This window comes from Hylobates moloch, unplaced genomic scaffold, assembly GCF_009828535.3.
Source record: "Hylobates moloch isolate HMO894 unplaced genomic scaffold, HMol_V3 SCAFFOLD_7, whole genome shotgun sequence".
Taxonomy (NCBI): Eukaryota; Metazoa; Chordata; class Mammalia; order Primates; family Hylobatidae; genus Hylobates; species Hylobates moloch.
In genome coordinates, this window is record NW_026652282.1 from 20,251,697 (window position 1) to 20,274,454 (window position 22,758).

Below are 22,758 nucleotides of genomic sequence, written 5' to 3' on the forward strand. Positions count from 1 at the left end.
GAGGATCTCTGCATTTGGAATTGCACCTTAGTTCACTTTTTATGTTACATTTTCAAGAGGGAAACTGAACAGGGGACCTATATAAGATTTCCCAACAGTACAGACCAATTGGGTCACTAATAAAGAACACGTGGAAAGAATACTGGTACTTTAATGCAGCATTTCTAAAACGTCAGCTGCATCAGAATTCTTAAGAGGGCTTGTGAAAACCCAGATTCCTGGGCTCCACCCCAGAAATTCTGATTTACCAGGTCTGGGATGGTGCCTAAGAATTTTCATTTCTCACAAGCTCCCAGGTTGTGCTGCTGCTGTTGTTCTAGGGGCCACATTGCGAGAACCACTGGTCAAATGTGTGTTTCACATTCCTACTACCTATTTCTGATCTAGGTTTATAACATTTGATTTGAACTGTTTAGCTTACAGACAGAACGTCCACCCTCTCCAAAAAACAAAAATAGAAATATTTGATTAATAAATGCTGTCATTTTTTTCCCCACAGTTGCATGCTGCTGTCACCAAGATCCAGGTTCCGAGGCCTGGTTTTAATTACACGTTTGCCCATATATGTATCCTGAATAATGATAAGACTTGCATCGTGGATGACATAGTGCACGTCCTGGAAGAGCTAAAGAACGCTCGGGCCACCAATCGGACCAATTTTGCTATCACATACCCAATCACTCACTTAAAGGACGGGAGGGCTGTGTACAATGGGCACCAGCTTGGGGGCGTCACTGTGCACAGCAAAGACCGGGTGAAATCTGCAGAGGCCATCCAGCTCACCTACTACCTGCAGTCAATCAACAGTCTCAATGACATGGTGGCTGAGAGGTGGGAGTCCAGCTTCTGCGACACCGTCAGACTGTTTCAGAAATCCAACAGCAAAGTCAAAATGTACCCTTACACGTCCTCCTCACTGAGGGAAGATTTCCAGAAGACCAGCCGCGTATCAGAACGTTACCTGGTCACCAGCCTGATCCTGGTGGTTACCATGGCCATCCTTTGCTGCTCCATGCAGGACTGCGTCCGCAGCAAACCCTGGCTAGGCCTGCTCGGATTGGTGACCATAAGCCTGGCCACTCTCACTGCAGCTGGGATCATCAATCTTACTGGTGGGAAATATAATTCCACCTTCCTGGGAGTCCCTTTCGTCATGCTAGGTAATTACTACTCTTCTTTCTTCTGTTTCCTCCTGCTGGTGGTGTTGACTAGGTTCCTGAAAGGCCAGGAGTAGCCTTCAAACAACTTTGTTTCATTTGTAGTATCTTCATTTTGCCCAAAAGTCCTGGGACCCACTCTATAAAGTGCTGGTAATCAGCAAAAACAACCTAATCTGGTAAATGTGCAGAAGTTCAAAGTCCTGGGTTCTAGCGCTGACTCTCCATTGAGCAGCCATGTGGTGTTTAGCAGGTATTAATCTTGTGTCCAGTGTCTTAGGTTGGGCTTCCCCATAAGCAGGGCCCTGAGAAAAACATTTAGATACAAGTAGTGTATTTGGGAGGTGAGCCCAGGAAGCACCAGTATGGGAGTGAGGAAGTGAAACAGGAAGGCAGGCAGTTGAAGGTATGTTAATGAGCCCAAGGTATATTACATTCTGCCGGTTGCTGTGGGCACCTGTGGTTCAGCCCCACTGGGGACCTTTGGGGGACCTTGTAAAACACACCTCAGAGAGGTCCTCCCCCGGGGTGAGGAATTTGGGCTATTTTCCCACAGACCCTTTGTGATTCGTTGAGGGCTGCTCCCCAGGCCAGTTAACTCCCAGCACTTCCCAGGGAAGACCCAGCACACTCCTGCAGCCAGAGAAATCCTTCAGGTGACTTTGTAGTTACAAGCCTTCAGCAAGCTCAAGAATGGGGAATGGGAGGGCATGTTGGGTTGGCACTGAGAGTGTCTGCTACTCTCAGTTTCCCCACCTTATGAATAGAGTGGATGTGAGCATCACACAAAAGGACATGATAAATGTATAGGAACTTTGAAAGTGACATGTGAGATACCAGTAGGAAGTAACTTTTTTTCCTGTTCTTACTATGAACTCAGGAGAATATTTTAAAGCGATGCTGATGGTGACAGCGTGCTTCCAGTGTGTCCACTCAGCGGACTGCAGGAACTCCCTGATAGAGATTAATGGTCAAAACAAAGCCATAGTGGCCATAACATCCGTTGCCCTGTCCATCTGTTGTCGAAAACGGCATGCCCAGCAAGCCTGATGGCAGGGTTCTTGCAGGCCAAGGATTCAAGAGGTTCACTTTCCCCCTTTTCTATGGCAGCTTCTCATCAATTCCTTTAACAAAATTAAAATGTCATTTGGAATCAGATACTACCATGACAAATGAAGTGGCACCTTTTGTTAACTAAGAAATAACCACTGTTGAAGTCATTAGTGTGCCTTATACCCTGTTTTAGAGTAGTAGAAAAGAATTTCCTCAGGAAATCTCAGCTGTGTTACGGGCACATGATAAGCAAGGCTGGTGGGGCTGCAAAGCTACAGAATTACATTCTGCCCTCGATTCTCTGTGGCCTGGGGAATTGAAACGTAGTCAATAAACATATACTAGTAGCTTCTGTGAAGAGCTGGGCACTGTAAGGAGACTGAGCAGCCTGATAACTTGATAATGTACTTGTCACTGCTGAAAACAACAGAGAAGAAGGCTGCTGTACCTCCTCCTGAATTCGGTCTATTAAGAAAGCAGCATAACTTGCCTCTTTAAAATAACCCCAAGACCATGTGGGTTGACTGTGGAATACAGGGTGGTTCCTTGAAGAGTGAGTAGGACTGAGTATTAGTAGCTTCCACAGAGGCTTGTATCAAGGTTGAAATTAAAATGTTTTGCTCATGATTAGTCACAATCTTGAATGTTTTGGGGGTTATGGGAAGGGTTTTCATTTCGTTTCATTTTTTAGCTTTTCATTTTCTTGCTGCTTTTGTGGGAGGAAGAGAAATAGGAATAAGAAAAGAGTGGGGAACTGAAGGGAGATCGTAAGGTTCTTAAGCTGAGGCAAAAGGACGCCGGAGCTAGAAAAAGGACAATCAGTGCTGATTTTGTGACATTCCAGGTTGTTACCAGTGAGCTCAAAGCATGTTAGAATATTTACAACTTCTGAAAAGTTAATTTACTAAGTAAAATAAAATTATAATATTTAAAGTTTCTTAAAATTAATTTTAAGTAAAGTAAAATAGCAGTATTCAAAACTTCATTTCACTAAAAAATGAAATTGTAATATTCAAAACTTCTTAAAATTAGTTTTATAAAGTAAATTGCAATATTTAAAATTTCTTAAAACTTACTTTTTTGTACTTCTTAAAGAGGTTTTAAATATTGTAAGGGAAAGTCTACACAAAACAGACTATGGCAGATAGTATTGGTGCAGGGAAGGATGTCAGAGATGGTAGGATGGAAAGATGCTGTTAGCAGGGAAGTGTCTTTAAAAAACAAATCCAGAAATAGTAATGCCACAGATCCACAAATACTGAGTATCACTGAACTTTACATCAGAGTTCAATTCAGAAAAAATCTAGCATTTGCAGTGAAAGAGACCATGCACCACAGGTGCCCAATAAGCCCTTGTTTGCAATTTGTGAGGAATGTTATGTGCATTGATTTGATGGCAGTTTTCCCTGCTGACAGTCAGTGTGCAACCTTTCTGTACGTTCTCAGCCCAAAGAGTTCTCAAATTACTTAGTCATAACATGAAAGGAAGCTACATGTTTTAGTAGCTAAGGCCCATTTACAATAAATACTTTGCACGATGTAATGGGTGCTTAATATGCTCATAAAGCTAACAGTGCCTGGATTTAGGATGGTCGCCCTCCTGTATTTCTCAGATAAACTCCTCATTTTTAAGAGTTTATAAAATGAAATATAAGCAAGAGCAGCTTCATAAATGTTGCATTCAAGGCCATCGTTTAATTCTGGGGTTTTTTGATGACCATTCGTAAAACGCCAGTAAATATTTCAAATGACCAAGAAGAAATGCAGTGCTAAGGGTTTTGGCAATACAGTAAACTGTCCAGTGTTTAAATTTTCCTGTCTATAACTTAAAATGGCTATGCTTAACCTAAGCAGATTTAAGCAAAACTTGATTTAGTATGTTATGTAAATACAATATCAAATCAAAAAGTATATAGCCTCATTTAAAAGGTGAAGTATCTTAGAAAAAGTCTCAAACACGGACATTTCCTTGACTGTCAATAGGTCTATAATGTGATAAACATTATAGATTTAAAATCCAACAAACTGAACATTGTCAGTGTGATTCTGGTCACATAGGCCAAATCCAGCCAAATGCCAAAATGACACTAGATTTAGAATGGAAAATTTTAAGATCACATGTGTCAAGCAGTATTAACCTGACAAAATTCCAGAAGAGGAAAGAATTTGGATAAACTCTTAAGAGTTCACCATAACGGGATGTGACTGTGTGTTTCTAGCCAAGATGATATGTGACAGTTCTGGCAATAAGAATATATCCTACACAGATGAATCATTTTGGCAATGATGTAAGCATAGATACATCATGATTTAGAATGTTTTTAATCAGTGTTGTGCATACTAGACAATCCCACTTCTGCCAAAACCTCTGTCCAGATGAGTCATATCAGTTTATTCAGAGCTGAAATCCTAAAAGGTCTACAGCATTATAAATGTTCATCGACATTTTTTAGTTACTCTAATTTGGAGAAGAGTTTATTTGGTCTATACCCTTATCGTGCATAAAATAACATCCCTTTCCAAATATATTGATATCAAGTAGTGAGCTACTTGAATTGCTGTTTGTGAATATATGATGCTAATTATTTTAATCTGTTATGGAATTTCCTTAAAAGGATGAAGATTTACACCATTATTCTCCAGTTGGGTATGATTTTTAAAATTGGCATAGGTTTTCTGTGTGCAAGCTCTCCTTACAGGCTTAATGTTTCCACAGCTTTGCTGATCAGATACCAATCAGGAAAGGGATAGAATGTTAGAGGATATAGAAGGGAACCAAAGGAAAGTTTTCTCCCTTCTGCATCTGGAAGGTTTGTTGCTTCATGTACATCCTGTACAGCTAAAAAGGAGAATTGAAGTCATAGTGAAAGAGTTTGGATATTAGTTTCTACATGTAATCTAGTTTATAAAGGTTGCTTTGCATTTATCAAGATACAAGAGCCCCAGAGATTTATGAGATGAAAAATACTCTTTAAGCCCTTTTTCAAATGTTTGGGATTTTGAGGTCAGATGTCAGATCCAGGGTGTTCTCTTCCTTTTGAATTAGCCAACCAGGTCACTCAGATTCAAGGACGTGAAAGAAAGAATTAGTGGATTATTTCTAATTTGCAAATTAGTGCTAGGAAAAGAATAATAGCAGGGAAGTTTGGCTTCTTTTAGCTGTGCATTTTAAGATTATTCATATGTAGCAGAAACCAGAAGATTGAGTTCCATTCTTCAAGAATTTGCTCTCATATGATGCCACTTGAAATATAATGCAGTATATGGAGCTCATAAAAAGGGAAGGGCAAAAATTCTCATGCAAAAAATTTAGTTCCAACTGAAAAATTGAAATTCTTAATTATTTTTGCTCTAAACTTAAGCAAACCTGAAAGATTTTGCTTTCCTGATGAGTATTCTGATATATTTCGAAACCCATGAGAAAATGGGGGAAAAATCAGTCAGATAATAATAAAATTTAAACCATATGAAATTGCCAATATCCAACCATTTTTGGCCTACAAACTTGGTACCATTATCTGGTCATTTCTGAACTACAAAAATGGTAATTTTGTGTGGTTCGGTCTAATACATTATTGTAGAAATCCATTATTTGCAACAATATGACAATTTGCCTGATGGAGTAGAAGTATATTAGAATGCTGTGGAAATACTTTGCTTAGATATAAATCAGTAATAGGTTCAGCATGTTCTAGAGAAAAAAACTGATTTATAAGGGTTTTGTTGTTCACATTTTTGTGTACATCTATTTTTTAAAAAGAGATATTTTACTTTACAGTATTTCCAAAATTTGTCTCCCGAATATCTTTTTTTATAATGGCCCATGGTCATTATGGGACTAATTTACAAGGAGATGATGTAATTTAGGCTTGTAATTCATTCTTGCCCTTTTATTCTTATGCTCCACCAATCATATTAGGGTGAGAGTAGGTGGAAATAAATACGTTTAGGGGAATGGAACAAAACAAGTTTTATTGTTCTATTTTTAACCATAAAGTAAGACAGGAACAGGACTTGGGGGCACAAGTCCAGGAAGGCAGAACTCAGTCAGAAGAATACAAAGGGGCTTTGTCTTTGACCCAGAATTCCCAGATATCCCGTGGGTGGTCTGTCTACCCGGTCGTGCCCAGGGAATGAGGGAGAGACAGACCCTGTAAAGGTTGGGCAGCAGGAGGCAACATCAGGACACTGAACTAAACATAGACCCTGAGGAGAAATACCTCGTGTCTGCATTTGGAATAGACTCTCAGAAAGTCACAGCTGGGCCGTCTTGACCAGATGGATATACAGAAGCTCACAACCGAAACAGGTTCATAGTTGTTGTCAAGAAAACCCTGCATTTCACCAAGGCTACTTTATTACTCAAGAACCAAAATATAGACAGATGAAGCCCAAGAGAGGGATTCTATAGCCCCTTCTCTACACTGATTGGTGTAGCAACACTAACATTATTTTGCCTCATCAGCAAAATAAATTTCACATCAGCCTACTGTTCTTCTTGTGTGTATATGTGTCTTTATAGCCTATGTGCATAATATATATTATATATCACATTAGCTGTATTATATATCATATGCAATATGATATGTAGTAAGCTCGTGTTATGTATTTATGTGCATACAATGTGTTTATAACATATATTATGTAATATATATTGCTTGAATATTTAAATAGAAGTGCTATATATTTCTCTGTAAATACCATCTGGTGTATAGGAGTCCAACATTTTGTATGTAAATATATAAGATGTATTTGAATAGGATATGCCATATATACATATGTTTATATATTACATCTGTATTCTATATGAAAAGAAATTAAGCAATGACCATAGCATATATTATGGGCCACATTTATACACACTGGTCTTATATAATGTACATACACACAATATCTAAATACTTTATCTTTAAACAAGGAAGAGCTATAAGCAAATTCATTTCTAGGGCTCTCTTTTGCAGCTATCTAGTGAAGAAAAATCATTTCTAAGACTAAAACCCAATGCTCTGATTAGAATTTCCAAAATGTGACAAGTCTCTAGTACAAAGAATAAGATGTGTGTGTTCCCCCTGATGTGAGCATCTGTCTTTACTTAAACAGAGTAGACCTTTATTCTTACTCTTAACTCTGAGACAAAACAGGCTGCAATAAACTAAACAATTCAGCTTATAAAGTAAATGTTTATAACTGGCAAAGTGTAAATGTAACCCAATTAATAAACTTCTCCCTGAAAATAGATGTTACTCAACCCAGACATATATAAACTTTAAATTTCTTCTCAAAAACACAAAAATCATGAATTTATGTGGATGACATTGAAAAACAGGCATCTTATAAACATGAGCTACTTAGTGAAGCTTTTCTAAGAATAAAATAGGCTTTAAGCAGATTTTGCTTATAGATTATAGTCTATGAATTTTCGAGAAGAATGTAGTAATTTTATTTCCATATATGAAATTTGGCACTGCCCAGGCATGCTATAAACAGCTTCATTGACTCATGATATTAAATGTTTTCACACTGAAACTGAAAGATCATCCATCAATCAGCAAGCCATCCCATTTCCTCCTTCTTAGCCATTCCTTACTTTGAGGAACTCAGGATGAGGGAATCCTGCTAGCGTGGAGAGGATTAAAATGTGAGTAGCACCCAGCGGCATCTCTCAGCTGCTGTGTTGTGGCTATGTATATTGGGACAGGTGGGAAAATCTGGGCCTGAAGAAAAATCTGACTTACAAAATCCAGAAGTATTATACAAAGTAGATCAATTTGCCTATGATTATTCATTGAAAACCAAACAACGACAACAAAAAAAATCACCCAGACTGTCTCCAATAGCAAAACCACTAAATACATTTAAAATATTATTCACTTTATGAGCAACTTTCCAGAAGTATATCTACTGGGTAAAGAAAGGTTAACTCTCAACTATTTGTTAGCGGATTCTGTCTTACTGGATTATAAACAACCCTGAAGGCTTTGGTCACGCCCCAGAAAGTTCTCGGTGACAGTGAGATTTAATTTCTGAGGGTGCTTCATAGTCACCCTCAGTGATGGGAGGATTAGCCAGTTGAGTTTTTTTCCACCATTAGTGTTATTTATCATCTGTGCTCCTTTTTCTCTTCATTAGCTCCAAAGTCTGAGAGTTAACAACACATTCAGATATAAAAATTCTTTTGAGAATAAGAAAAATTATTAGCCCAAATTCTTTAGTATTTTATTTTATTAGATGACAACCCCAAAGTTTACTGCAAATAAAATTAATAAAAGCAGTTTTCTTTTTAAAATCACACTCCCAGCCCAAATTTTGCCTCAACATTAGTGAAGAGCCCTATTGGCCTGACAAAAACCTCAAGCTGCCTGAGAGTATTCACTCACGAATAATTAGAACTTGGCGCTCTCTTCTCTCTCTCTCTCTCTCTCTCTTTCTCTTTATGTGCGTGTGTGTGTGTGTTTTCATATACTGATATGCATTTGTTCTTATGCATGTAACAATACAGACATGCAGTGTAACAAAAATAGAAACAAACATCTTGAATATGCTTTTAAAGGACAAGAGAATGCTTTAAAAGCATTTTTATCTTCAAAATCTGATAGAATCAGTATGTGTTTAACAGTTCCCGTTGGCAACTCCTCAGTCTTGCACTGTGACTGTAAAAGAAGGAATCTCCTGGGATGTTGTATCATCCAGGGTAATCCTTGGAATGTGAGGATGTCAGGATGTGGACGTTCCTGATATCCTCACTATGATATAGTCTTTTACCTCAAGGTCTCAGGCTGTGACCTGGCCCTCAAATGATTAGTCATGACTCCCATTACCACCACAGGGTCCCTAGTGACCAAAATCAAAATCTGTATTTAGTTAGCTCTGCCCTGCCCCCACCCCATGAGTTCTGTCACCAGGGAGTCCTTGTGAACAGACTTGGGACTTTGGAGATGGGAAATTGTTATTTGCCAAAGTGATGCTTTATGCCAATGACATAGGCCCACTGGTCAGATTTAACAGAGAAGCTTATAGAACTCCTACTTTGTAGAGAAGTTTTTAAAACTAGAGTGCAAAGCAAACAGCAGTACTTTTGCTTTTAAAATACCTTTTTAAAAAGTAGAAAACAATAGTCAGACCTCTGAAAAGTATCTTCAGTCCACATGCAGTATCTGTTTGCCTACGTCTGTAAGATTTGGCATCAGAGTTCCGCTTGCTGGACTACAGCCCCAAAACTAGGAGAGCGGGTTGGGCGTGGTGGCTCACGCCTGTAATCCCAACACTTTGGGAGGCCGACCAGGCAGATCACCTGAAGTCAGGAGTTCAAGACCAGCCTGGCCAATATGGTGAAACCCGGTCTCTACTAAAACTACAAAAATTACCCGGGCATGGTGGCATGTGCCTGTAATCCCAGCTACCCAGGAGGCTGAGGCAGGGGAATCGCTGGAACCTGGGAGGCCGAGGCTGCAGTGAGTGGAGATTGCGCCACTGCACTCCAGCCTGGGAGACAGAGTGAGACTCCGTCTCAAAAAAAAAAAAAAAAAAAAAAAAAAAAAAAAAAAAAGCAATGAATGGTGATGATGCTAAAGAAGGGAGCCATCCACTGAAAGAAGAAAGTGGAGAGGAACAGAACCTACCAAAATCTATCCTCTCTGTCTCTCCTTGACTCCAAGTGGCCCAGTTTCTGGAGTGCTAGTAAAAGACAAGGTCAGACCTGACTGAAGGTAAAACTGAAGAAATTCGTCTCTGTGAAATTCTCCTACCTGCCATTTCCTCTTTATTCCTTTCCCACTTCCATTCTCCGTCCCATTCCCCAGACCTAAGGGAAGCTGCTTCAGTAGGCCACTGTCCCAGAGGAGTTTGCATTTAAAAGGATACCCTTGAAAGTTGCAAGGGGAACTCAGATATAATTCCGGCATTCTGGAGGGCAGGATGGTCCTCGTGTTCCTAGGGCTTTTGGAATGTGTCTCCCCTTGAATCCAGGCCAGAACAGTCCTCACCGATGGCCTTTCCTATAGGATAACAGGCCGACCTCTTCAGCAAAAATACCCAGCTGTGAGCCAGGACAACTGCCAGCCAGGCACTCCAGGCTGTTAATCCTTAAGAGGTGACCACAGCTATGTTAGCACTTGTCCTTCCCTTGACTGACAAAGCTTCAGGAAGGAGGCCCAGTTATGGTATCAGCAATTGTCCCAGAAATCCAAAGGGCTCTTGTAAGATGCTGTAGAACTCCAGTTTGGGGATTCGGGTGTAGGAATCTGCTAGAGAGGTGTGGCTTGAGAAAGAGGAATCTGACCTATCAGGAATGGTGGTCGGGGCCCTTGGAGGCAAAGCCAGGGACAACTAGCAACAAATGCTGAGTGATCAGTTAGAACAAATTCTTTCTCAGGGCCTCTTCTGATTTCCGTGAGTGGCTGCATGTACACACCTGTAGCAAGAAGAACTAAGGAAAGGCATCGTTTCCAAAAGCCCCTAAGAATAAAATTAGAATTCTCTTTGGAGCTGCCCCCAAACCAAGAACATATGCAAAAAGAGCCAGGACTCAATATAAAAGATCAAACTATAGAAGGACAAGGCATTTAAAATGCAGCAACAGAACTCAAGAGAGAAGCTAACAGCCTACTTCCACCTTTCCTTGATTTTGATTACTTTCATTCTTGGCCCTGGAGCCTCAGTCTTGTCACCTAATATCTCTGTTAATTCAAATTCCTTTTCTCAATTAGCTTCTAAGATTATTCAACAGCAAGGTATGAAATTGATTCCCATTGTATTTTCCAAGAATCAGGGTCAGATAATGTCATTATAAAACATCACACTGATTTTTAAAAGAACTGCAAAACAGATTTAAGTTCTATTATATGACTAATTCTAATTCTGCTATATGCTTTATTTTCTTGCCATATTTAATGACTCAGTACTAAAACCCTGTTTAAATTTTTTGTGTGTTTCTGGCAAGTAAATATCATTTAAAAATTATTTGCCATTTACAGTGATCCCCTGAAGTGTGCTTTGCCCACCAAAGCTTACTTGCTCTACATGGCCCCAGAAAAAAACAAAAAAAAGGTCAATATTATTTCTTCAGGGACAGTGCCTCAGAAGTATTCTCTTTTTACCCTCATGGTCAAGAGAATGGTTACTTAATCAAAGGTCAATGGGTCCATCTTGAAAATACACTAGAAACAGATTTAATCATGTTCCCTCTCCAGGCTAGATGCTAACTACCTAAGCATAATTAACAACAGGATGCCAGTCAATGAGTTACTTTTTACTCATGTCTGGGGAGTTTAGGTGCCTTCAATTTAACAGGGGCCTTGGTGCTAGTTAACAAATTGACAGCCTTGACATGACTTCTAAAAGTGGCTGTAAAACGATGCCTAGTCAATTAAGATAAATGCCAAATTCCTCTGAGGAAATAGGCCTAAATCATTACTATGTAATGGGCATTCAGATATGAGGCCAGGACTTCACAATAAGCATATAAATACCAGCCTGGGCATGAGGGAAGATGTGCACTTAGCTATTGTACACACGAGATAACAGTGACTCACTTTATTCAGCATTATGCTTGGCTGGAGATTTTAAATTCCTTTTTAAAAACAAGACTATTGTACCACAGGGTAAAGAGTTTATTATCCTCAATAATGGGATTGAATATGCCAAGGCATGGAAGCAGGAAATTAGATCTGCTGATCCCCAGTGCCAAGACAGGAGTTATCGAAATCCACAATGGGTCATTTTGGTAAGCCTTCGAGTGTTGCAGTGGCCTGGAAACACAGGGACCCGAAGTAGGGAACTGTCTGGCTCCAACTAGGAGAGGTGATAGAAGTCATGCTAGATCAGGTTCCAGGCAGCAGAATGGAGTCAGAACATGGGCATTTACTGCACCTCTGCTATTTCAGTATTGCTGAAATACTAAACCAGAAGGCGAAGGCACTAAGCAGTTATGCAGAGGGGTTACTGATCTGGCTCTTTCCCACAGATGCCACTATCAAATAGTGCGGAGAAGCTAGCAGAGTCACTGCTGATGTATTATATCACTGCTTGATAAGTCATGTATGAATAACCAAAATTGGTCAAATAGATCCCTGAAGACAAATTGCAAGTCATAAACCTTCAACCTAAATCCTAATTTTTATCAATAACCAGGAGAGTTCATATTTATCTTATTTTTTCTATATTTTCTTCACTGAAACGTCTTTACTCCTACTTATTTTGCTTCCCTCTTTCTCAGATTTATTGCTTCCTGCCCTGATATTTGGGGAGGGAAAAAAGAGGGGGCTGTGATTTAGTTTCCTGTCAAGACTCAAATGAAATACACTGCCTCTTTATCACTAAAACCCTCCAGTTGGCCAATTTTAAATGAGGTGACGGGACATTAACTCAGAACCCTCTGCCCACTATCTTCCCCTGCACTGACCCCTAGCCAGACTTGTGGGGATGGAAAGCAAAATGATGAGTGTCCAGACATCTTCTCTTCTCTGGAGTGTTCCACCAACCAAACTGCACCAATAACCCTAAGCTATTAATGGGAAAAATCCCAAAGAGACATATGCACAAGTCTAATCAGCTTTTATTCTTTTTAGAGTCAGGGTCTTGCTCTGTTGCCCAGGCTGGAGTGCAGTGGCACAATCATGGCTCACTGCAGCCTCCAACTCCCAGGCTCAAGAGATCCACCTGCCTTAGCCTCCCGAGTAGCTGGGACGACAGATATGAGCCACTATTCGTGGCTAAGTTCTTTCATTCTCTTTCTTTCTTTTTTTTTTTTTTTGAGAGATGAGGTCTCGCTACATTGCCCAGGCTGATATCAAACTCCTGGTCTCAAGTCATCTTCCTTCTTCAGTCTCCCAAGTTGCTAGGATTACAGGCATGAGCCACCGTGACTGGCTCTACTCAGCTTTCTATAGGCAAAAAGTTCATCTAAGTGCAGTTTCTTTGGTGGAACACTCCAAAGAAGAGAACTTTCTTAAGCCAGAGGGAATATGAAGATCTTTGCTTCTCTAGCTGCCCTTTCATTATCCATTAACATACATATACGATTCATCAAAACATGGGTCTATCTCCGCATAGGAGAAATCATTGGCATTTACATACACGTCACTACTAGGGTTGGTTACGTTTCCTTTGACCCAGTAGTCCCTCATAATCAAGTTGATTTCCCTCCTAAGAGATTAGTTCTTTAAACTTCTGCTCTGGTCTTTTTCTGCCCTCTTAGGTCATGGATTATATGGGACTTTTGAAATGTTATCCTCCTGGAGGAAAACTAGAGAAGACCAACATGTTAAAGAGAGAACTGCAGCAGTCTATGCAGACTCCATGCTCTCCTTTTCTCTCACCACTGCCATGTACCTGGTCACCTTTGGCATAGGGGCCAGCCCTTTCACGAACATTGAGGCAGCCAGGATTTTCTGCTGCAATTCCTGTATTGCAATCTTCTTCAACTACCTCTATGTACTCTCGTTTTATGGTTCCAGCCTAGTGTTCACTGGCTACATAGAAAACAATTACCAGCATAGTATCTTCTGTAGAAAAGTCCCAAAGCCTGAGGCATTGCAGGAGAAGCCGGCATGGTACAGGTTTCTCCTGACGGCCAGATTCAGTGAGGACACAACTGAAGGAGAGGAAGCGAACACTTACGAGAGTCACCTATTGGTATGTTTCCTCAAACGCTATTACTGTGACTGGATAACCAACACCTATGTCAAGCCTTTTGTAGTTCTCTTTTACCTTATTTATATTTCCTTTGCCTTAATGGGCTATCTGCAGGTCAGTGAAGGGTCAGACCTTAGTAACATTGTAGCAACCGCGACACAAACCATTGACTACACTACTGCCCAGCAAAAGTACTTTAGCAACTACAGTCCTGTGATTGGGTTTTACATATATGAGTCTATAGAATACTGGAACACTAGTGTCCAAGAAGATGTTCTAGAATACACCAAGGGGTTTGTGCGGATATCCTGGTTTGAGAGCTATTTAAATTACCTTCGGAAACTCAATGTATCCACTGGCTTGCCTAAGAAAAATTTCACAGACATGTTGAGGAATTCCTTTCTGAAAGCCCCTCAATTTTCACATTTTCAAGAGGACATCATCTTCTCTAAAAAATACAATGATGAGGTCGATGTAGTGGCCTCCAGAATGTTTTTGGTGGCCAAGACCATGGAAACAAACAGAGAAGAACTCTATGATCTCTTGGAAACCCTGAGGAGACTTTCTGTCACCTCCAAGGTGAAGTTCATCGTCTTCAATCCGTCCTTTGTGTACATGGATCGATATGCCTCCTCTCTGGGAGCCCCCCTGCACAACTCCTGCATCAGTGCTTTGTTCCTGCTCTTCTTCTCGGCATTCCTGGTGGCAGATTCACTGATTAACGTCTGGATCACTCTAACAGTTGTGTCCGTGGAGTTTGGAGTGATAGGTTTCATGACATTATGGAAAGTAGAACTGGACTGCATTTCTGTGCTATGCTTAATTTATGGAATTAATTACACAATTGACAATTGTGCTCCAATGTTATCCACATTTGTTCTGGGCAAGGATTTCACAAGAACTAAATGGGTAAAAAATGCCCTGGAAGTGCATGGGGTAGCTATTTTACAGAGTTACCTCTGCTATATTGTTGGTCTGATTCCTCTTGCAGCTGTGCCTTCAAATCTGACCTGTACACTGTTCAGGTGCTTGTTTTTAATAGCATTTGTCACCTTCTTTCACTGCTTTGCCATTTTACCTGTGATACTGACTTTCCTGCCACCCTCTAAGAAAAAAAGGAAAGAGAAGAAAAATCCTGAGAACCGGGAGGAAATTGAGTGTGTAGAAATGGTAGATATCGATAGTACCCGTGTGGTTGACCAAATTACAACAGTGTGATGATGTTTGCTTGGCATATTTTCACCTTAGGTCTTATCAAGACCAAAGAGATTATGTTAATGAAACAATTAAATTCAAAGTTGTTCCCTTTTTTAAAGACAGGAAACAGGCATTGCCAAAAAAAAAAAAAAAAAAAAAAAAGGAAAGGACAATGGGGAGAAATGGGCATGGCATATTTTCAGTCTTTAAAACAACAGAGGTGTTATGAGAATTCACACAAACATAGACACACACACACACACACACACACACACACACACCCCCTAGGAGACCTAAAGTCTCTTAAACTAAGATCAAATAGAAGAAAGCTTATTAACAAGCAGGATCCTGCCTTTTCCAAACTGCAGATGTTGCTGGCATTGTGACAAAACCCACTGATTGAAAGGTCAACTGCCAAGGCAGAAACAGCTTTAAGCATTGTTCAAACAATAAGGCTTCCAGAACTTCTGTAGAGCAGTAGCTCCAGTCATGGTCTGCGGTTTGAGGTTTTAGCTGTCTCACCTAGCTCCCTAACACTGAAGGAGATGCTTGTGAAAGTTCTGACCAGCAAAACAAGCCAGAGCCTTGGAAACTGATATGTGGTAGAGTGGCCATCACTCATGGACTAAAATTGATTCACCCCTAAATTCACCCAGGTGAAGCAGTTTTGTTGTCTAGAATGAAATGATCATATTCCGCCACTGGTATGCTTTTAACATTTGTATAGTTTGGTTTGCTTAAAACACCTTAAAACCAATGACAGCTCCAGCGCTGCAGAATTGGTGTGATTCTATTTTGGAATAGTTTGTCACTTGTCACCAAATGGGTCTGCTTTATTAGTTATAGCTCTTGGCAGGAGGATCCAGGGACACAAAACCACAGGGCCAAACCCAAATACCTGGCATGATGGAGCAAAAGCAGGTGTCTACTTGGACCCAGATATAGTGTCTCCATTTTAACAACAACAAAAAAATAGCCAGCTGGCACAGCTGTTTGTGATTGGCCCTACATGCATTTTTTGCATGGATACCCAGAAACATCTGCCCACACATAACTGAGAGAAAACAATGAACACTGAAATAGTTATTTGCTGTTGCTTCCAACTTGTAGTGCCAGTCTGCCTTTGCTGTGAAACACACCTGCTCAGAGACAGAGAGGGGAAGATCTTTGGTAAGTCTAAGTCCTGACACCGAGAAGCTTTGTAGAAAGTGCAGGGAAATAAAGGGCCAAAAGGGAGATAGATGGAAAAGGCTGGAAAAAGTATTCACTAATACAAATCTATCAATGATGGCAGTCCAATTCTCTTGCTAAACTGGCTGCACCTCACCTTGCTGGTCCCCCCACACCTTTATTGATGTCCTTCTACATCATCATAGCAAGGCCCTTCTGTACATTAACAAGCCTAGATATTTATACTCTTGACTTCCAGTATCTACAGAATGGTTCATAGATCTAAACAGAAATGGTTTAGATCTAAAAAGGCTGTATACGTTGCCCAGGCCCCTGCATTTCTTTAAATTTATAAAAATGAAGCTAAAACCTGGTTACATTTGAAGCAAATATCTACAGTATTTTTCCCTTTTAGAGATGTAGCTTATTTAGACATCTGTAGTGGTAAGCTTTTCCCAAAAGCATCTTACCTTTCTGAACCTTAGCAGACATACTGTGCAACTTACCTATCTTCTGCAGAGGAGGAACCTGAGACCTAAGAGAATAAAGTGACTCACTAAGGTCACACCACTAAAGGATTTTCATCATTTCAGCATACCTAAGACAGGGCAGGCCAATTTTCAGTATTCTCATAAGATGGCTATTACTCCTCTCAAAATGCATTTCCAAAGAAAGAACACAGGACTTTATTGGCCACAGGGCAGACTTTTTTTAGTGTTTGAGATTAAAATGTTTGAGGTTTAGGTTTGCCATTGTCTTTCCAAAAGTCTGAATAATTCAGATGTAACCACAACAAGTGCAAACCTGTGCTTTCTATTTCACGTACTGTTGTCCATACAGTTCTAAATACATGTGCAGGGGATTGTAGCTAAAGCATTACACAGTTGTTCAGTCTCCTCTGCAGACACACTAAGTGATAATACCAACGTGTTATACACTCAACTAGAAGATAATAAGCTTTAATCTGAGGACAAGTACAGTCCTCACAAAAGGGCAAGTTTGCATAATAGATCTTCGATCAATTCTGTCTCCAAGGGGCCTGCAAATAGGCTATTATTTATAAAACACAACTGAAGAGGGGATTGGTTTTATTCTTAAATCATGTGTTGCTAAATCATTTTCTGAACAGTGTGTTCTAAATCAGTCATTGATTTAGTGTCAGCCACGTGGAGCACCTCGGCTTAAAGCGACTCCACAAAACCTGACACAACACACACACCAATTAAATAGATTTTGTTGAGAATTTAATCATTCAATTTGGTCAACCTGAATGACTTCCTGTGGAACTTTGTTTTATGACAAATAGTAGTTTTCCAACTTGACTGAGTCTCTGTATACCCTGGGATATTGTATTTTTTAATGAAGGGCATTTTCAAACTTGTCAACTTCTCTTTTCAGCACTTGAAATGAAGGCTTATGGAATTCTGACTGTGAAATGAATTTTTCTACTGGGAGATTATGCATGCCAAGATTTATTATTTATTGTTAGATAATTATTATTTATTTGTTAATACTGATTATTGATTATTGCTCTGCTGCATTGGTTTAGCCCCATTATGGAGAAGACACTTTAGAAGTAACTCAGAATCACATCCCCATAAAATCTAAGTCTTTACTTCATCAAGTTTTACTTTTTGAATTGCTATAAAGAGGGAAAAATTGATCCCTGCAAACACTTGAAGAAGCTGTGTTTTTTTCTTTCAATTAATTCCAACCAAGACATTAACATCCACTTTACCAAAGAAACTTACTTGGTTGGTTTTTAGTTGGTGTTTGTTGTTTGTTTACCAAAGAAAATATTCCATTCATCAAAAATATTTCTCCTGGTCAACTAAAAAACTGTGATACTGGGACTTTTTTGGCCATTCATAAGGAAAATGTTTAAAAGTCAGGGTAAGGGTGATATTCTCTCATTTAGTGAAACTCAGAAGAAGATGTAAATTCACAAGGAATGTGGTGTTTGCAAGAAAAAAAAAATGATACTTGAAATAGGGCATTATTGTTTAGCCTACAGCAACATTCCAACAAGCAGCATCAGGGCTCCTCAGGTTAAAAGAAGTACAGTTTGTTCCAGAGAAAAAGGAAGACAAACCCTCATGAAATGTTTCTCCATTGTTCCAGCTCATAAGTTTTACTTTGCTTTGGGTTTTGGAGTTTTTAGTTTCTTTGATGTTTGTTTGCTTTAATTTGGTTTGTGGTTTGTGTTTGTTTGTGTTTGCTTCTGCCTTTCCTACCTTCTGCCTTTTACTCCCTCAGTTTTCAGTCAGAAGTGTGATAATCAGATGCCATCCTCCATGGCCATGCTTATGTATGCAATATACTGCTCCAAATGAGGCCCTTGGTAACCCTTATGACCCTTTAATTCTAACTAACCACCACCCAATCGTAAGTGGCATTATGGGACCATGACACCACTTTTCTCCAGTGCCAATGACAGAGCTTAGCCGTGTCCATCACAAGAAAAGGTGGGGGTGTGGCATGAGGCAGAACCGCTTGGACACAAATGTTATCTTCCTCATAATGGCTTTATTCTTTTGGATCCTATTAAAGTACCCCTGTAGCTTATAGTAGTGTTTGACCTCTGTGACTCTGTTTTCTCATCTGTAAAATGGGGATAATATCAGTAAATATCTTCAAATTCAGCAAATACTTATTGAGTGCCAAATATTGCCCGGATACTGTTTGAGAGACTGGGGACACAACAGCCAACAAATCAGATTTTTAAAAATCTGCTCCTGTAGAGCCTACCTTTGAGTGGCATTGCAGGTATATTGTGGGGATTGAATGAGATGAGAGATGACATTTGGAAAGCACTCTTGGAAAGGCCTGGCAGAGGAAAGAGACTCAAGACATTATTTGTAATTCATCAATCTTGCACAGTAGCACTAGGGCTCAGGATGTAAAGCTACTGAGAAGTAGATTTGAGCCTGAAATTAGGGCTACAAATACAATGAGTTGCCACAGAAGGTAGTTAATTACCAGTCATTTTAGGACATTCAAAATGAAGCTGATCACCACATAGTGGGGCCATTGTAAAGGGGCTGCAAGTCCTGGATGTTGGCATGATACTATGATCTTTGAAAAAAACGGATACAGGCACTTGCTTTGGGGGATGGGGAAGGGACACCACTGATTACTGAATAACTGTGGCTGGCTTGTCTGAGGGAATGTAAATATTCCCTTTAGGTAATTTGCTTTTAATTTTGTGTAAAAAGCACCAGGTGTTTAGAGACATAAAGTTCCTATTTTTTAAAAGCATAGTAAAGCTGCAATACAAAGAAAAATATTAAGTTAGTGGATTCGCTGGCAAAGAACTAAGAATGGCTGCAACCAACACATTGCAGAGTTCCTCCCTGTGGTGGTTACAACTGTTATTTCTGTTTCATGCCAGTCCAGGAGAAAGCAAAGAGGAAAGTGGATGAGCTATAATCCGTTCACCTGAATAGGCAGTGCCAGGATGTCCCCCCCAGGTTGCCTCTCACCCACCCCGCTGTTGCCCGGGTGATTTGTTTGAAGTCCTCTTCGATATCTATGAGAGCACCGTGGAAGGAAGAGGAAGTGAGGCAACCAGAGAGCTATGGCCTCTGTGCAGATTTTTGAGTTAGATTAAAATTAGTACCACCTGATTAGGAGCCTACCCGGTGCGGAAAGAAGCCTTCTTTTCAAAGTACAAAGAAAGCAATGTGTACCAAGGAGAAAACCAGCAGAGAAACCTGGGTGGAAGAAGTGATGTTCCTGTGGAATGTGCCAGCATCTTCTCCTTCCAGAATGCTGACACCAGATAAATCTTTGGTTAGAATTAAGCCTACCCCTTTGTTTTTCACATGAGAAAACTGAACCCTGGAGTAATGAAATTATATTCACAGAGCTAATTAGAAACAGATATGAGACTATAATTGAAATCTAGTTCTTAGCCTCAATTCTTTCTCCATTTGGACACTTTACTGCCAAATTCTATTCATCTAAATTATGGGGGTCTTAACCTGGGGGCCAAATGAGTTCATGGGAGGGGTCTCTGAGTTCCCTAAAATTAAGTTACATGCAAAAATGTGTGTATATGTTCAACATGTGCGTTTTCCTAAAGTGAGGGCTCGGATTCCAAAAGAAGTCTATGACCCAGAAAGGGTGAAGAACCACTGTCCTAAATTAATACAGACCTCACTGGGAGTGTGATCCTGGTGTCCTCATTTTGGCTAATGAGCAATCAAGACCTTTTGAACTATCTTTTCTCTAAGGATCCAAAAATGCTTCAAAATATTGGTTTATTCATCCCAAGCCAAGTGCCTACTTCTATTCATTTATTCTTCATTCATTCTTTCATTCATTCATTTATTTATTCTGCAAATGTATTTTCAGCGCCAATTCATGTTCTAGCAGCAGCTAAATACGCCCTCCACAGCAGGACCAGGAAAGGAGCCCTCTGTACTGTGCTCTTGTTGGCAAGAGGAACACCAGGTTGCTACCACATTCTCACTGTTGCAACAAAATATATATAGCCTCAAATTTTCAGTAACCATCCCACACACACATACACACATAAAGGCAGCAGCCAACAAAGCCAACATATAGAAGTGTGCCCTGTCAAAGAACCAGGGAAGAGCAGCCTATTTCCAGGTTATATATAGTTATATGCTGCTTTGCAACTGCATACCACATGCTTGGAAGGGCTGCTCCCAAATGAGAACTACTCTGAGATGTCTACACCAGGCATGCTTTCACACACGTGCAGTACCCTACTCTCAAACAAGCATGGAGAGAATAAGTCTCATTCATCTTGTTAATATTTGTAGTGGGCCAAGAAGCAACCATGGCCATGGACAGATGGGTGCATTTAAGGACAGGTGTGGTCAGGCACGGTGGCTCACGCCTGTAATCCCAGCACTTTGGGAGGCTGAGGCGGGTAGATCACGAGGTTAAGAGATTGAGACCATCCTGGCCAGCATGGTGAAGCCCCGCCTCTACTAAAAAATACAAAAAAATTAGCTGGGCATGGTGGCACGTGCCTGTAGTCCCAGCTACTCAGGAGGCTGAGGCAGGAGAATCACTTGAACCCGGGAGGCAGAGGCTGCAGTGAGCTGAGATTTCACTACTGCACTCCAGTCTGGCAACAGAGTGAGACTCCGTCTCAAAAAAAAAAACAGGACAAGTGTGTTTTATACACAAATATGCAGAAGCCCAGTTCTCTTGACTCCAAGTCAGAAACTAGATAAAATATAGGTTGCTGGAGGAAGTTGGAAAATAAGTGACTATACTGTACTTGTTGGCTCTGCTGCTGCTGGTAGAACTTCAAGGACAACGGAATCCACCTGGGTTGACCTATGGGAAAGGCTGAGTGAATCACTACTTGGCCTTGCATGAAGCACAAAGGACACACCAATGGCTGATCGGTGGCCCTTCCATCATCTTCTGCCCAGCCATGATAAGGAAGGCCTTCTGTTGAGATGGAGGAATATTAGCTCAACTTTGTATCATCTGATGTGACGTTTGAGGGCTTTGTTTTTGTTTTTGTTTTTAGACGGATTCTCGCTCTGTCACCCAGGCTGGAGTGCAGTGGTGCCATCTCGGCTCACTGCAAACTCCACCTCCTAGGTTCACGCCATTCTCCTGCCTCAGCCTCCCGAGTAGCTGGGACTACAGGTGCCCACCACCACGCCTGGCTAATTTTTTTTTTCTATATTTTTAGTAGAGACGGGGTTTCACCGTGTTAGCCACGATGGTCTCGATCTCCTGACCTCGTGATCTGCCCGCCTCGGCCTCCCAAAGTGCTGGGATTACAGGCATGAGCCACCGCGCCCGGCAAGGGCTTTGTTCATTACGATCAACAAACTGCTTTGTCTAATTCCTGCAAAATGGCAAAGACCCAGACCATTTCCATTACTCATTCCAGGCTCATGCTCGGGAAGACTGATAACGTTCTCTTTGACTAAACAATTTCCTTAATTTTCTAGGATGAATCTTGAACATGTTTAGCTCAGCCTTTCAGATATTTATTCTTTAAGTTACCATCCTGTCAAAATTGCCTTTACCCACTGACCCAGAATCACCAAGGCAGTTGCCATGATGCCTCCCAGGACTGTGGGTGACTGGGCAAACTGGTAATGACCCATTGGCTCTGCTTCACACACACACATACACATTGACACACAGATATGTACACATGCATATATGTATGTACAACACAACTATAAAACATAGAAACATATACCTATACATATGCACATGTTTACATACACACATATCACAGATGTGCATGCACACGTACACATGCACACCACCTTTTACAATATGCCTGACACATCTGAGGCACATTAAAATGCCTTGGCAGGCCCAGCCCTATAGTTCTGTAGGGTTTGGCAGGCCAAAGGCTTCAGATGTCTGCAGGATACCACTGAAAAAATGTTATCTTCCCCTTCTATATGTTTCTTATGCATGAGCACAGCTAAGAGCAGCCAAACAGTATGCTTTAAAGAAAAGAAACCTGGAAAAGTGAATGCGCCTTGCAATTTAAAAATTGCTAACAGTTTCATAGTGGGAAAATTGCATTTGTTGG

General features: G+C 40.5%; 1 protein-coding gene across 1 annotated transcript in view; it reads left to right on the plus strand.

Annotated features, from left to right (window-relative positions):
• The window catches only part of PTCHD1 (patched domain containing 1), a 70,203-nt gene extending 48,336 nt beyond the window's left edge, over window positions 1–21,867 (plus strand). The window contains exons 3-4 of the mRNA XM_032756683.2: window positions 500–1,160; window positions 13,405–21,867. Coding sequence (XP_032612574.1) covers window positions 500–1,160; window positions 13,405–15,059 — 2,316 coding nt within the window. The 3' untranslated portion in view covers window positions 15,060–21,867. The remainder of the gene's footprint in view (window positions 1–499; window positions 1,161–13,404) is intronic.
• The last annotated feature ends 891 nt before the right edge of the window (window positions 21,868–22,758 follow it).